This window comes from Rhinopithecus roxellana, chromosome 20 (genome assembly GCF_007565055.1).
Source record: "Rhinopithecus roxellana isolate Shanxi Qingling chromosome 20, ASM756505v1, whole genome shotgun sequence".
Classification (NCBI taxonomy): Eukaryota; Metazoa; Chordata; class Mammalia; order Primates; family Cercopithecidae; genus Rhinopithecus; species Rhinopithecus roxellana.
In genome coordinates this window covers 24,595,269-24,610,473 of record NC_044568.1, presented here as the reverse complement: position 1 = coordinate 24,610,473, position 15,205 = coordinate 24,595,269, and the positions used below count along the sequence as shown (strand labels likewise).

General features: G+C 42.8%; 1 protein-coding gene across 1 annotated transcript in view; it reads left to right on the top strand.

Annotated features, from left to right (window-relative positions):
* Positions 1–15,205, top strand: part of KCTD19 (potassium channel tetramerization domain containing 19) — a 38,790-nt gene that overhangs the window by 1,030 nt on the left and 22,555 nt on the right. The window contains exon 2 of the mRNA XM_010355118.2: positions 5,553–5,849. Coding sequence (XP_010353420.1) covers positions 5,553–5,849 — 297 coding nt within the window. The remainder of the gene's footprint in view (positions 1–5,552; positions 5,850–15,205) is intronic.

The following is a 15,205-nucleotide window of genomic DNA, read 5'->3' as shown; positions in this document are numbered from 1 at the left end:
CTGTGACTGAGGGCTGTCCCCAGACTGGGATGGCTCTGCACTAAGCAGCCCCTGAGCAGTCTTTGGGAAAGAACAGCTGCATCCCTAACCCCTACCCTTACTCCAACAGGCACTTCTTGAGAGCCCACCTGTGGATGGGACATGTATGTAAGAAGGAGCCAGGACCCTCTTGTCACACCCTATTCTTAACAAGAGGAACTGAGACCAGAAGTGGGGATCACCTGCGAGGAGCAGGTTTTCTTTGGCATCCAACATCTGCAGCACACTCTGAGCACCCCCACTGAGCTCTCAGCCACCTTTAAGGAGAACAGCAAGCAGAATCAAGAGTCCTTCCTTGCATATTTATGCTTTCTGGTCTAGGTGGGACCCTTAGTCACTCCATTTGTCATGTTCAGCCTTTTCCTGAACATGAACTTGTAGAAGGGCTTTTAGAAGGGCTGGGACTTAGAATCCTAGGTTAGCTCATTAGGTTGATTTTTCTGGCTCTGCTTCTGTCAGTTATGCAGTCATTTCACAATTTGTCATCTTTCTCTTAATACCCCCTTGAACTCTTCTAGTCTCAAATGTGGCATATATAATTGCTCTTCTTTATGTCTGAATATTTAGACTAGGCTTGCTGTGGGAGAGATGAACTGCATCCCATTCTTTCTTACATGCATTTATTTTCTTTCCTCAGCTGTCAGAATAGGAAATGCAGGTTCTTTCTGGAGCAGGGAGCTTTTCCTTTCTTAAGTAATCACCTCGTACTTTAACACTCTTTTTCACCCACGAACGTCTTAATGCAATTTTATAAACATTCAGAAAGATTGAAAGAATTGTACAGTGAGCACCATATATCCACCACCTACATTCTACAGTCAACATTTTGCTCATATTTGTTTTATTACATGTCCATCTAGCAATCCTATCTATCCATCAATCTGTCTTTTTAAAATTCATCTCAAGATAAATTGAAGATATCAGTACATTGCAGTCCCATCACTTCAGCATGCATAATTTTTAATTAGAATTTGATGTTGTTTTATGGTTCTTTTTAGGTAAAATTCTATATACTATTTACTATCCTTTGAAAAATGTTTTTACAAGGGTAGTGCCCTTTATTTTAAAATTTGATATGGATAGGTTTGTATGTTTGATGGCTCTCTACTTTTCCATCATATTGACAAACTAGGTCATCTTGAAGCAAAGAAGACAATTTACTTATAAATAGATGACCTTAAAATATTTTTTTTCGGCCGGGTGCGGTGCTTCAAGCCTGTAATCCCAGCACTTTGGGAGGCCGAGACGGGCGGATCACGAGGTCAGGAGATCGAGACCATCCTGGCTAACATGGTGAAATCCCGTCGCTACTAAAAAATACAAAAAAACTAGCAGGGCGAGGTGGCGGGCGCCTGTAGTCCCAGCTACTCTGGAGGCTGAGGCAGGAGAATGGTGTAAGCCCGGGAGGCGGAGCTTACAGTAAGCTGAGATCCAGCCACTGCACTCCAGCCTGGGCAACAGAGCGAGACTCCGTCTCAAAAAAAAAAAAAAAAAACATATTTTTTTCTTTTTTTTTTTTTTTTTTTTTTTTTGAGACGGAGTCTCGCTCTGTTGCCCGGGCTGGAGTGCAGTGGCCGGTTCTCAGCTCACTGCAAGCTCCGCCTCCCGGGTTTATGCCATTCTCCTGCCTCAGCCTCCGAGTAGCTGGGACTACAGGCGCCCACCACCTCGCCCGGCTAGTTTTTTGTGTTTTTTAGTAGAGACGGGGTTTCACCGTGTTCGCCAGGATGGTCTCGATCTCCTGACCTCGTGATCCGCCCGTCTCGGCCTCCCAAAGTGCTGGGATTACAGGCTTGAGCCACCGCGCCCGGCTACATATTTTTTTTCAACAGCCTCGTCCAACAGATGTACAGATGACCTTAAACTTTTTTTTTTTTTGAGACGGAGTCTTGCTCTGTCGCCCAGGCTGGAGTGCAGTGGCCGGATCTCAGCTCACTGCAAGCTCCGCCCCCCCGGGTTCACGCCATTTTCCTGCCTCAGCCTCCCGAGTAGCTTGGACTACAGGCGCTCGCCACCTCGCCCGGCTAGTTTTCTTGTATTTTTTAGTAGAGACGGGGTTTCACCGTGTTAGCCAGGATGGTCTCGATCTCCTGACCTCGTGATCCGCCCGTCTCGGCCTCCCAAAGTGCTGGGATTACAGGCTTGAGCCACCGCGCCCGGCCGACCTTAAACTTTTAACAATGAGCTGAGGAAGGTTAGTGATCTTTGCTGCCTTTGTATATATGAAAAGGTATCTACAGCACTCTGCAGATAAGATCCCAAGAGAGTTCTGCATGTGCTCCACAGAATGGACAGTACCTCATCTATTTTTTTTTTTACAGATTTATTGAGATATAATTCACATACCTTATAATTCACACATTTTAATGTGTACAATTCAGTGGGTTTTAGTATGTTCAGAGTTGAGCAACTGTCATCACAATCAATTTTAGAACGTTTTCACCATCTCCAAAAGAAATCCCATTCTCATTAGTAGTCACATCCCATCTCCCCATAGCCTCTCCAGCCCTAGGCAACCATTAATCTATTTTCTATCTCTAGAAATTTGCGTTGTCTGCACACTGCATGTGGATGGAATCATATGTGATTTTTTGTGTTTGGCTTCTTTCCCTTGGCATAATGTTTCAAGTTTCATCCATGTTGTTATCATGTATCAGTACTTCATTCCTTTTTATTTTTTATTTTTTTAGAGATGTGCCTCGCTCTGTCACCTGGGCAGGAGTACAATGGCATGATCACAGCTCACTGCAGCCTCAAACTCTTGGGCTCAAGCGAATCTCCTGTCTCAATCTCCCAAAGTACTGGGATTACAAGCACGAGCCACCATGTTCATCCCATTCCTTCTTATTGACAAACAATATTCCATTTATGGATACACTACATTTTGTTTACTCATCTGTCAGTTGATGGACATTAGGTTTATTCCCGCCTTTTGGCTATTATGTTCTATGAACATTAGTCTAGAAATTTTGGTGTGGGGCCAGGTGCAGTGGCTCAAGCCTGTAATCCCAGCACTTTGGGAGGCCGAGACGGGTGGATCACGAGGTCAGGAGATCGAGACCATCCTGGCTAACACGGTGAAACCCTATCTCTACTAAAAAAAAGTACAAAAAACTAGCCGGGCAAGGTGGCAGGTGCCTGTAGTCCCAGCTACTCAGGAAGCTGTGGCAGGAGAATGGCGTGAACCTAGGAGGCGGAGCTTGCAGTGAGCTGAGATCCGGCCACTGCACCCCAGCCTGGGTGACAGAGCGAGACTCAGTCTCAAAAAAAAAAAAAAAGAAATTTTGGTATGGACATATGTCTTTATTTCTCTTAAGTGCACACCTGGGAGTGGAATTGCTGGCTCATAGTAGAATAACTCCATGCTTAACGTTTTCAGGACTCACCAAACTGTTTTCCAAAGTGCCTGCACCATTTTACACCTCCACCAGCAGTGCATGGGGGTCCTGGTTTCTTTGTCAACACTTGTTATTATCTATTGTTTTCATTCTAGCCATACTAATGGGTGTGAAGTAGCATTTTGTTGTGGGTTTTGATTTGCATTTCTCTGATGACTAAGGATGTTGAGCATCTTTTTTCGTGCTATTGGTCATTTGTATATATTCTTTGGAGAAATGTCTATTTAGATGCTTGGCCAATTTTCGAATTTGGTTGTCTTTTTATTATTGAGTTTATGAGTTCTTTATATATTCTAAAAACAAATTCTTTATCAGACAAATGATTTGCAAATATTTTGTTCCATATCTGTGGGTTAAAAAGGATTTTATAGTTTTAAGTCTGTGTTTCACTTGGAGCTAATTTTTGTCTGTGGGGTGAGGTAGGTGTCCAACTTTATTATTATTGTTATTATATTTTATGCATATGGATAGGCAGTTGTCCCAGTACCACTTTTTATAAGGACTATTCTTTATCCATTGAATCATCTTGAATCGCTTATCAAAATTCAATTGATGATAAATGTAAGGGTTTTATTCTGTACTCTCAATTCTATTCCACTTATATTTATATTTATCTTTATGCCAGTAGCACACTGTCTTGATCTAGCTTTGTAATAAGTTTTTTTTTTTTTTTTTTGAGACGGAGTCTTGCTCTGTCGCCCAGGCTACAGTGCAGTGGCGCAATCTCGGCTCACTGCAAGTTCCGCCTCCCGGGTTCGTGCCATTCTCCTGTCTCAGCCTCCTGAGTAGCTGGGACTACAGGCGCCTGCCACCATGCCTGGCCAATTTTTTTGTATTTTTAGTAGAGATGGAGTTTCACCATGTTAGCCAGGATGGTCATGATCTCCTGACCTCGTGATCTGCCCGCCTCGGTCTCCCAAAGTGCTGGGATTACAGGCATGAGCCACCCCGCCCGGCCTGTAATAAGTTTTAAAAGTAGGGGATGTGAGGGCGATCTGGCTGCGACATCTGTCACTTCATTGATTGCCAGGGTTGATTTGGCTGATCTGGCTGGCTAGGTGGGTGTCCCCTTCTTCCCTCACTGCTCCATGTGCATCCCTCCTGAAGCTGCGTGCTCAGTCAAAGAGGACGACCATCCCCAATAAAGGAGGACCAGTCTTCAGTCAAGGGTATACAAGTATCTGCTCTTCTTAGCTAGAACCTCCAAACAAGTTCTCAAGGTCCATTGTAGGAGCACGTAGGGTAGTCAAGCTTCCAAGACTTCAGACACATCCTAATGAGGCACTGCATGTGGCAGTCTGCCTTTACAAAAAAAAAAAAAAAAAAAAAAAGTGGGAAATGTGACTTCTTAAACATTGTTCTCCTTTTTTCAAGACTATTGTAGCTATTCTGGGTCCCTTGTATGTTCATATGAATTTTAGCATCAGCTTTTCAATTTTTGCAAAAAGTCATGATTTTCACAGAGACTGTGTTGAATTTGTAAATCAATTGGGAGACTATTGTCATCTTAACGATATTAAATCTTCCAATCCATGAGCATCAAATATTTTTTCATTTATTTAGGTCTTTTAAATTTTCACAATGTTTTGAAGTTTTCAGTGTACATGTATTTCTTTTGTTAAATTTATTCCTAAGTATGTTATTTTTGATGCTATTGTAAATGGAATTGAATTGTTTTCTTAATTTCACTTTCAGATTGTTCATTACTAAAGTATAAAAATACAACATTTTTTAATATTGCTCTGCATCTTTCAAACTTTTTGGGCTCATTTTTCTGTGTTGTTGTTGTTTGTTTTGTTTGTTTTTCTTTTTTGAGACAGGATCTTGCTCTGTTAGGCCAGAATACAGTGTTACAATCATAGCTCACTGCAGCCTCAAACTCCTGGTCTCAAGCCATCTTCCCAGCTCAGGCTCCCAAAGTGTTTGGAATTACAGGTGTGAACCACCATGCCTGGCCTGGACTCATTTCTGATAGTTTTCTGGTGAATTCCTTAGGATTTTTTATATACAAGATCATGTCATCAGCAAACAAAGATAGTTTATTTCTACCTTTTCAATCTGGATGCCTTTTTACTTCTTTTTCTTGCGTAGATCTCTTTTTCATTCCCCCTTTAGGAGGAGTTTGGCATGTCTCATGAATCATCAGAGGACTTGTTTCATTTCAACGTAGGGGGCTGGCATTTCTCGATTCCCAGAAGCAAACTCTCTCAGTTTCCAGACTCCCTGCTGTGGAAAGAGGCTTCAGCCTTGACTTCTTCAGAAAGCCAGAGGCTATTTATCGACAGAGATGGTTCCACATTTAGGCACGTGCACTATTACCTCTACACCTCCAAACTCTCCTTCTCCAATTGTGCAGAACTGAACTTGCTGTATGAGCAAGCATTGGGTTTGCAGCTGATGCCTTTGCTGCAGGTAAGATGCTCTTGTTTTCTGGGAGTGGTGGATCAGTAACGTGGCTTTACATCACTAAATGTTGTTTCCTGTTATATATTGGTTGCTGAGATGACCCTCTTAATGGGCAAATGTAATAAGTGTGTTAAAGTAATAAATAATTTCCTCATTAGTATAGGGGTGAGTAAAAAGGAAACAAAAAGTAAAAAACAATACACTGAAATTACCTGCTTTTGTTTTTTTGAGACACGGTGTCTGTTGCAATCACAGCTCACTGCAATCTCCACCTCCCAAGCCCAAAGGATCTTCCCGCCTCCCACCTCAGTCCCTCTGAGTAGCTGGGAACATAGGTGCATGCCACCATGCCCCACCAATCCTTTCCGTGTTGCCCAGATTGGTCTTGAACTCCTGGGCTCAAGTTATCCTCTCTAATTGGCCTCCTTTAGTGCTCCCTTGGCCTCCCTAAGAGCTGGGATTACAGGCATGAGCCACCACACCCAGCCTACATGTTCTTAATAAATGATTTAATCCCAACTGTGCTTTAGTTATACTAGCAGCCACCATGGACCCAGAATGGGATTTACTATCCACTGAGAGGGTGCCCCTGGCTCTTGAAAATCCTGTATTAAGCTGCTTCTTGTTTTTGTTTTTTGAATCTTAAAAGGAGAACACTTTAGACATTTTAGGATTTGCTATGTACATCATGTCTGAGATTTAAAATCTAAAAGATTTATCAAGAATATCACCTCTCATTGTGCCTGTTAAGTACACAAGATGCATCTACAGCAAAGCAAAAAGTTCTCATCTTGGGCCAAATGTCAAGAGAAAGACAAAAAAAAAAAAAAAAAAAAAAGTTCTGCAGAATCTTTCCTTTACCATCACTTCTTTGTCTTCCAAGAAACTTTATTATTATTATTAAGAGCTTTAAATACCTTTACTTATAAACCATTAAAGTACTGCCAAAAAACATTACCTTTCCTTCCTAATTTTTCTCCAAGCCACAGAAATCATTTCTGTGACTGATCTTAAGTAGTTTATTCAGTAGTTTTTGAACAATTCTTTTTAAACTGGAAGAACTAAATATTACAACTGGGAAGGACCATTGACCATCCTCCATATTAATCCTACCGTCTGTACAAGTTGTTTATTCCATCTCTATCAGCACTAACCTGACAAGCTGCAGTGTAGCTCAGCGAACCACCAACTGTACCTCAACACTTTTTAGAAGAAAATTGAAATAGACCATGCGTATCTGGGCCATAGAGGAATGAGAACATTTCATAGTGCATGTTTTTATGGATGCTTCTTACTAAATAATTCAGTGTTTTCTCTTAAAAGTCATTCTATATTTGGAAATCAGAAATTCTTTTTTTTTTCTTGGAGATGGAGTTTCACTCTTGTCACCCAGGCTGGAGTGCAATGGTGCAATCTTGGCTCACTGCAACCTCCGCCTCCTAGGTTCAAGTGATTCTCCTGCCTCAGCCTCCTGAATAGCTGAGATTACAGGCACCTGCCACCACACCCGGCTAATATTTGTATTTTTAGTAGAGATGGGCTTTCACCATGTTGGCCAGGCTGGTCTCGAACTCCTGACCCCAGGTTATCGACCCACCTCAGCCTCCCAAAGTGCTGGAATTATAGGCGTGAGCCACCGCGCCTCGCCTAAAAATTCTTAATATATTCCCAGGCAAGTTGCTGTATTTTTTTTTTTTCTTTTTCTTTTTCAAGCTACCTTCTTGAATTTAATTGTTTTTTTCCAACTGCCCCAGGAATGGAGTACTAGAATTGTTTACAAGTGGCTTCAAAACCACTTAAATGGCCTGTCATGACAGGATTGCTGATGACTCTATGCCAAGGCATCATTTTGAGGTAGAAGGGAGGGAGTAACTTGCTTATTGCAGAAAATCAGAGATCAAGGCAATTTTTTAAAGAACATTTTAAAGAATACAAGCCTATTGTACAGTGTATTAAGCCCTTTAACCCCTTTGCTGTCTTCACTTCCCAAATTGAAACAAAATATATCAAGGAAGCAGCTTTTTTTTCTTTTTTTGAGAGAGAATTTTGCTCTGTCTCAGGCTGGAGTGCAATGGCGCTATCTCGGCTCACTGCAACCTCTGCCTCCTGAGTTCAAGCAATTCTCCTTCCTAAGCCTTCAAGTGATGGGATTACAGGCTTGTGCCACCACACCCAGCTAATTTTTGTGTTTTCAGTAGAGACAGGGTTTCACCATGTTGGCCAGGCTAGTCTTGAACTCCTGAGCTCAAGTGATCTGCCCGCCTTGGCCTCCCAAAGTGCTGAGATTACAGGCATGAACCACCGTGTCCAGCCACAGGCAGCTTCTAAATGGGAGGCTGCACCTCAGAAGCCAATGGGTTGGTCCAATTCCAAAGTTCCACGTTGTGTGAGGAGTAGAAGTATTTGAAGAATCACATGGATCTGCCTCCCTAAAAAAGACTGTAAAACAAGTGCTTACACTTTGGAAATGGTGTTTTCAAAGAAATAAAAATTTGAGTTGGCCCAACTTTAATGGTGTTTATTTCTTGAAGCACAGTGTAAATACAGCTGGGAACCAGCAGTCGCCTCAAGCTAATCAACAGCTTCACACATTTCCACCACTTTCCCACTGCTAAGACCTATCAGATACTCAGATTTTTTACTAAATGAGCAAACACTTTGCTTGGAGAAATTGGAGTTTGCCAATTCTTAGTCTTTAGACCCTACTCAGGCAGCCCAACTTAATGCGTTCACCCAATATTTATGAAGAGCATTCTGGGTTCCAGGCATTATTCCTGTGGGCTTTGGGGAAAACATAGGATGATTCAATAAAAATATAATGTGAGCCTTGTATGTGAGCCACTTATGTAATTTTAAATTTTCTACAGCTGCATCTAAAACAGTAAAAAGAAACAGATGATGTCAATTTAATAATATATTATTATACTCAAAATATTAACTATGTATTCAAAGTATTATTAAATATATTCAGAGTGTTATTTCAACATGTAATCAATATTTAGAAATTGAGAAATTTTACATTCTTTGTACTGCGTTCAAAATCCGTTATGTGTTTTATACTTACAGCACATCTCAGATTCAGACTGTCACACTTCTTTCTTTTTTTTTTTTTTTTGAGACAGAGTCTCACTCTGTCGCCCAGGCGAGAGCGCAGTGGTGCTATCTTGGCTCACTGCAACCTCCGTTTCCTTATTCAAGAGATTCTCATGCCTCGGCCTCCCAAGTAGCTGGGAATACAGGTGTGCAGCACCACGCCCGGCTAATGTTTGTATTTTTAGTGGAGATGGGGTTTTGTTATGTTGGCCAGGCTGGTCTCAAACTCCTGGCCTCAAGCAATCTGCCCACCTCGGCCTCCCAAATTACTGGGATTACAGATGTGAGCCACCATGCTGGGTCTCAGACTGTCACATTTCAAGTAGTCAATAATCATACGTGGCTAGTGGCTACCATATTGAGCAGCATATATCTAAACTGTTCTAAACTGTTAGTACTCATTACCACAGTGTCTTTCAGATTTAGCCCCTAACAATAAAAATGGGACTTTACCTCCTGCTAACTAAGGTTCCCATGCACTCAACAAATGCATATTCTACTCAGAATTATCTGTGACATAGTAGGCTTTCATGGAAAGCCATGTAGAATGACCAACAATCAGCACAAGATGGGAAGCTTCTGGAGGACAGGCACCCAGGCTCATGCTGCTGCTCTGCTCTCCACCCCTCCCCATTCCCCACATCCCCCAACTCCACCTGCCCACCCAACCCCCACCCCTAGCCCCTAGTTGTGGCCTCCAAAGGATACAGTTGATGCTTATTAGTGTCTTATTGTATATTGAGCACCAAACTTACACCAAGTTCTGGAGATACAGGAGTGAACCCTATAGCTAGCTGTACAATGTCAGGTAGAGATATATGCTATGAAAACAAAACAGTGCTTCCTGTGTAATGAAGGAGGAGGGCATTTCTGTATTCCAGGACTTCTTGGAATTTCAGATTGTGTTTATATGATTTTCTTTTTTCTTTTTTGTAGTTTTTGCTTATTCAATCAGTCTTTTAAGCAAATGTATATTGCTACATTTTCCCCAGTATATCATTGTTTTACTGTCCTTATAGTACTAGAACTTAGTTGAAAGAATAAAACATTTACATCGAATCTGCTTGTCTTTTAATATTCAGATGGGTAGTATGCAGCAAGAAGGGTAAGGGAATAGCAAGTGACTGGAGCCAGGGAAGTGACTCCTGTACTGAGTGATCAGAGGCTGGGCATGGTATCTCACACCTGCAATCACAACACTCTGGGAGGCGAAGGCAGGAGGATCTCTTGAGTCCAGGACAAGACCAGCCTGGGCAACATGGCAAAACCCTGTCTCTACAAAAAAAAAAAAAAAAATTTTAATTAGCCAGACGTGATGGTGCATGCCTGTGGTCCCAGCTACTCAGGAGACTGAGGTGGGAGGATTGCTTGAGCCCAGGAGTTTGAGGCCACAGTGAGCCGTAATTGCACCACTGCACTTTGGCCAGGGTGACAGAGCTAGACCTTGTCAATAAATACTTAAATAAGAAAACAGTGATCAGGCAGGCCTCATTGACAAGGCAACATTTGAGCAGAAATCTGAATGAAAAAGGGGCAAAGGGGTAAGGCATGCAGGTATTTAGGGAAAGAACTTACAGACATTAGGAATAGTTAGGCCAGACGCGGTGGCTCACACCTATAATCCCAGCACTTTGGCAGTCCAAGGTGGGTAGATCACTTGAGGCCAGGGTTGGAGACCAGCCTGGCCAACATAGAAAAACCCCATCTCTGCTAAAAAAAAAAACAAAAAAAGTAGCTGGGCGCGGTGGCTCACGCCTGTAATCCCAGCACTTTGGGAGGCCGAGGCAGGTGATCACGAGGTCAGGAGTTCAAGACCAGCCTGGCCAACATGGTGAAACCCCATCTCAACTAAAAATACAAAAATTAGCCAGGCATGGTGTCGCACGCCTATAATCCCAGCTACTCGGGAGGCTGAGGCAGAAGAATCGCTTGAACCCGGGAGGTGGAGGTTACAGTGAGCCGAGATTGTGCCACTGCACTTCAGCCTGGGCAACAGAGCAAGACTCCATCTCAAAAACAAACAAACAAACAAACAAAACACAAAAAATTAGCTGGGCATGGTGGCTCATGCCTGTAATCCTAGCTGCTCTGGAGGCTAAGGCAGGAGTATCACTTGAATCCAGGATGTGGAGGTTGCAGGGAGCTGAGATTGCGCCACTGCACTCCAGCCTAGACAACAGAGTGAGACTATCTCAAAAAAAAAAAAAAAAGGAATAGTTAAACACTAATACCCTGAGGTTATAGTGACTCTTTGGCCCACTTGGAGGCCATTGTAAAGTACAGTGAGAGGTAGGGAGATGTCAAAGGTTGACAGTGAGGTCAGAGTAAGCCAGATCTTGCAGAACCTTGAAAGCCATGGTGAAGACACAGGATTTATTCTAAATGTTATAGGTAGCTTTTGGAGGGTTAGGCGGGAGGATTGCTTGAAGCCAGAAGTTCAAGACCAGCCTGGGCAGCAAAGTGAGACTCCATCTCTACAAAAAATTAAAAAAGAAATTTAGCTAGGCATGATGGCTCATGCCTATAGTCCCAACTGCTTGGGAGGCTGAGGCAGGAGGATCGCTTGAGCCAGGGAGGTCAAGGCTGCAATGAACCATGTTTGCACCACTGTGTTCCAGCCTGAATGACAAAAGCAAGACCCTGTCTTTCTCTCTCTCTCTCTCTCTCTCATTATATATATATATATATACACACACACACACACACATATATATATATATATATATAATGCTAAGTGAAAAAAAATCAGCTAAGTGAAAGAAACAGTCCTATTGTATGATTATGTGTATAGAAGATAGACACAGCTGGGTGCGGTGGCTCATGCCTATAATCCCAGCACTTTGGGAGGCCGAGGTGGGTGGATCACTTGAGCTTAGGAGTTCAAGACCAGCCTGGGCAACATGACGAAACCCCATCTCTATAACAAACAAACAAATAAATAAAATAGCAACACATATTGTATGATTCTATTTATCTAAAATGTGCAGAACAGGCACATTTATAGAGACAGAAGGTAGATAAGTGGCTTCCTAGGGCTGGGGCTCAGAGTAGGAAGGATGGATGAGTGAGAATGGAGAATGAACAGTGACTGTTGATGGGTAAGGGTTTCTTTTAGGGATATTGAAATAGATTGTGGGCCGGGCGCGGTGGCTCAAGCCTGTAATCCCAGCACTTTGGGAGGCCGAGACGGGTGGATCGCGAGGTCAGGAGATCGAGACCATCCTGGCTAACACGGCGAAACCCCGTCTCTACTAAAAAATACAAAAAACTAGCCGGGCGAGTTGGCGGGTGCCTGTAGTCCCAGCTACTTGGGAGGCTGAGGCAGGAGAATGGCGTAAACCCGGGAGGCGGAGCTTGCAGTGAGCTGAGATCCGGCCACTGCACTCCAGCCTGGGCGACAGAGCGAGACTCCGTCTCAAAAAAAAAAAAAAAAAAAAAAAAAAAGAAATAGATTGTGGTGATGGTTGCTTGATTCTGTTAATAGACTAAAAGCCACTGAATTGCATGCTTTAAATGGGTAAGTTTTATAATATGTGAAATATATCTCAATAAAGAAGAAAAGAGATGAAGAAATAAGAAAGAAAAAGAGAAAGAGAAGAGAAAGAAAAGAGAAAAGAAAGAAAGAAAGGAAGAGAAAGAAAGAAAGAAGAAAGAAAGAGAAAGAAAGAAAGAGAAAGAAAGAAAGAAAGAAAGAAAGAAAGAAAGAAAGAAAGAGAAAGAAAGAAAGAAAGAAAGAAAGAAAGAGAAAGAAAGAATGAGAAAAGGAAAGAAAGAGAAAGAAAGAATGAGAAAAGGAAAGAAAGAAAAGGAAAGAGAGAGGGAAGGAAAGAGGGAGAGAGAGGGACAGAGGGAGAAAGGGAGAGAAGAAAGGAAGGAAGGGAGGAAGGAAGGAAGAAAGAAAGAAGGGAAGGAGGGAGGGAGGGAGGGAGAGAGGGGCTGGGCGTGGTGGCTCACACCTGTAATCTCAAGACTTTGGGATGCTGAGGTGGGAGGATCACCTGAGGCCAGGAGTTGGAGACCAGCCTGGGCAACATAACGAGACATCATCTCTACAAAAAAATTGAAAAATTAGCCAGGCATGGTAGCATGTGCCGGTAGTCTCAGCTACTCAGAAGGCTGAAGCCAGGAGGATCACATGAGCCCAGGAGTTCAAGGCTGTAGTAAGCCGAGATTTCACCACTGCATCCCAGCCGGGGTGACAGAGCAAGACCTTCTCTTTAAAAAAAAAAAAGTCTGGGTGCGGTGGCTCACACCTGTAATCCCAGCACTTTGGGAGGCTGAGGCGGCCAGCCTGACCAACGTGGTGAAACCCCGTCTCTACTAAAAATACAAAAATTAGCTGGGCATGGTGGCACGCGCCTGTAATCCCAGCTACTTAGGAGGCTAAAGCAGGGGAATCGCTTGAACCCAGGAGGCAGAGGTTGCAGTGAGCCAAGATCACACCACTGCACTCCAGCCTGGGCGGCAGAGTGAGACTCTATCTCCAAAAAAAAAAAAAAAGAAAGATCATTGGCTGCTGGCTTAACCTTAGATCAAGAATCTGCAAACTACAGCCCATGGACGAAATTCAGCCACTACCTTTTTTAGAAAGCCCATGAGCTAAGAATGGGTTTTACATTTTTAGATGGTTGAAAAAAAATCAAAAATATTTTGTGCTATGTAAAAATCATATGAAATTCAAATTTCAGGCCGGGGCATGGTGGCTTACGCCTGTAATCCTAACACTTTGGGAGGCCAAGGCGAGTGGATCACCTGAGGTCAGGAGTTCAAGACCAGCCTAGCCAACATAGTGAAACCCCATCTCTACTAAAATACAAAAATTAGCCGGGCATGATGGCAAGTGCCTGTAATCCCAGCTACTCAGGAGGCTGAGATGGGAGAATTGCTTGAACCCGGGAGACGGTGGTTGCAGTGAGCTGAAATTGCACCACTGCACTCCAGCCTGGATGGCTGAGCAAGACTCCGTCTCAAAAAAAAAAAAAAAAAAAAAAATCAAATTTCAGTGCCATTGATAAAGTTTTACTGGAATACAGCTATGCTCATTTGTTTATGTGTTGTCTACGGCTGCTCTCAAGCTATAACACAGAGCTGAGTGGTTGAGTTGACAGAAACCATGTAGTTAGCAAAGCCAAGCCTAAAATATTTACTGTCAGACCTTTTACAGAAAAAAACTTGCTGACCCCCAGCCTAGACTACAGCAGAGCAAGAGAGGAAGTGGACAGACCAGTTAAGAGGCTCCTGCAGTATCCAGATGAATGATAATGGTGGTTTGGTCTATGGTGGTAATAGTGGTGTTAGAGGTGTTCACATTCTGAATATGTCTTGCTGGTAGAACTGACAGGGTTTGCTGATGAATTGAATATAGGGTGAGAGAGAATGGACAACTCCTTTGTTTCTTTCCTGAGCAACCAGATGAATGGTGGATTTTGAGGGATGTGTACACAGGTTTAGGGAGGAAAATCAGAAGTTACGATCTGAACATGTTGAGTTTGACAGACAATGAAAGTGCAATAAAACCATCCAAGGGAAGGTAAACAGGAGGCGCTGGATGTACAGGTCTGAAATTCATGGAAACAGTTAGGCCTAGAGATAAAAATTTGGGAGTCATAAAAGCTGGTATGTCAATCCATGAATCTGGATATTTTGGAATACTGTATATTGTTTATAGGAGAAATACAAAGTAGACATTACAGGTCCACACATTAATATCACAGGGCCTCCTAGAACTTCCTGTGTAATTTGGGAAGGCCACTTCACCTAAATGTAAACTGATCTGAGCCCTTCACATCCATCAGCCTGGGTGGGAGTCACAGCTGCAGAGTGTGGAATTTCCCTTCAGGGTCATTCACCAGGGTTTAAGGTTCATGGCAAATTATCTATTCTCTTTTACTTTCCCCCTGAAGTCCACTGAGGACAATGTGTTGATAGGACATGCTACTTACGTTTTCTTTTTCACACCTGGGGACTTCTCCGTTTGGAAATTTAAATTGTTCCCCTTGTGAACATTCTGCTACCAGCAAGCAACCCAAACACGCCTTCATTCCTTGTACTCAAGGGAGCCAGGGAGATTTTATGTTGATCACACAAATGATGTTTTTAAGAAAATAGACCAGTGGCAGTCTCACATTTCCCATTACTCATGATGTGAGATTATGACCGTGATCTTGGAAAGGAAGAGGATGACATAAGCAGCAGATATTCATCCCAACTGTGTAGCTTGTCTGTGGTATGGGTAAGTGGATGACTCAAATGCAAACCCCTTGACATGG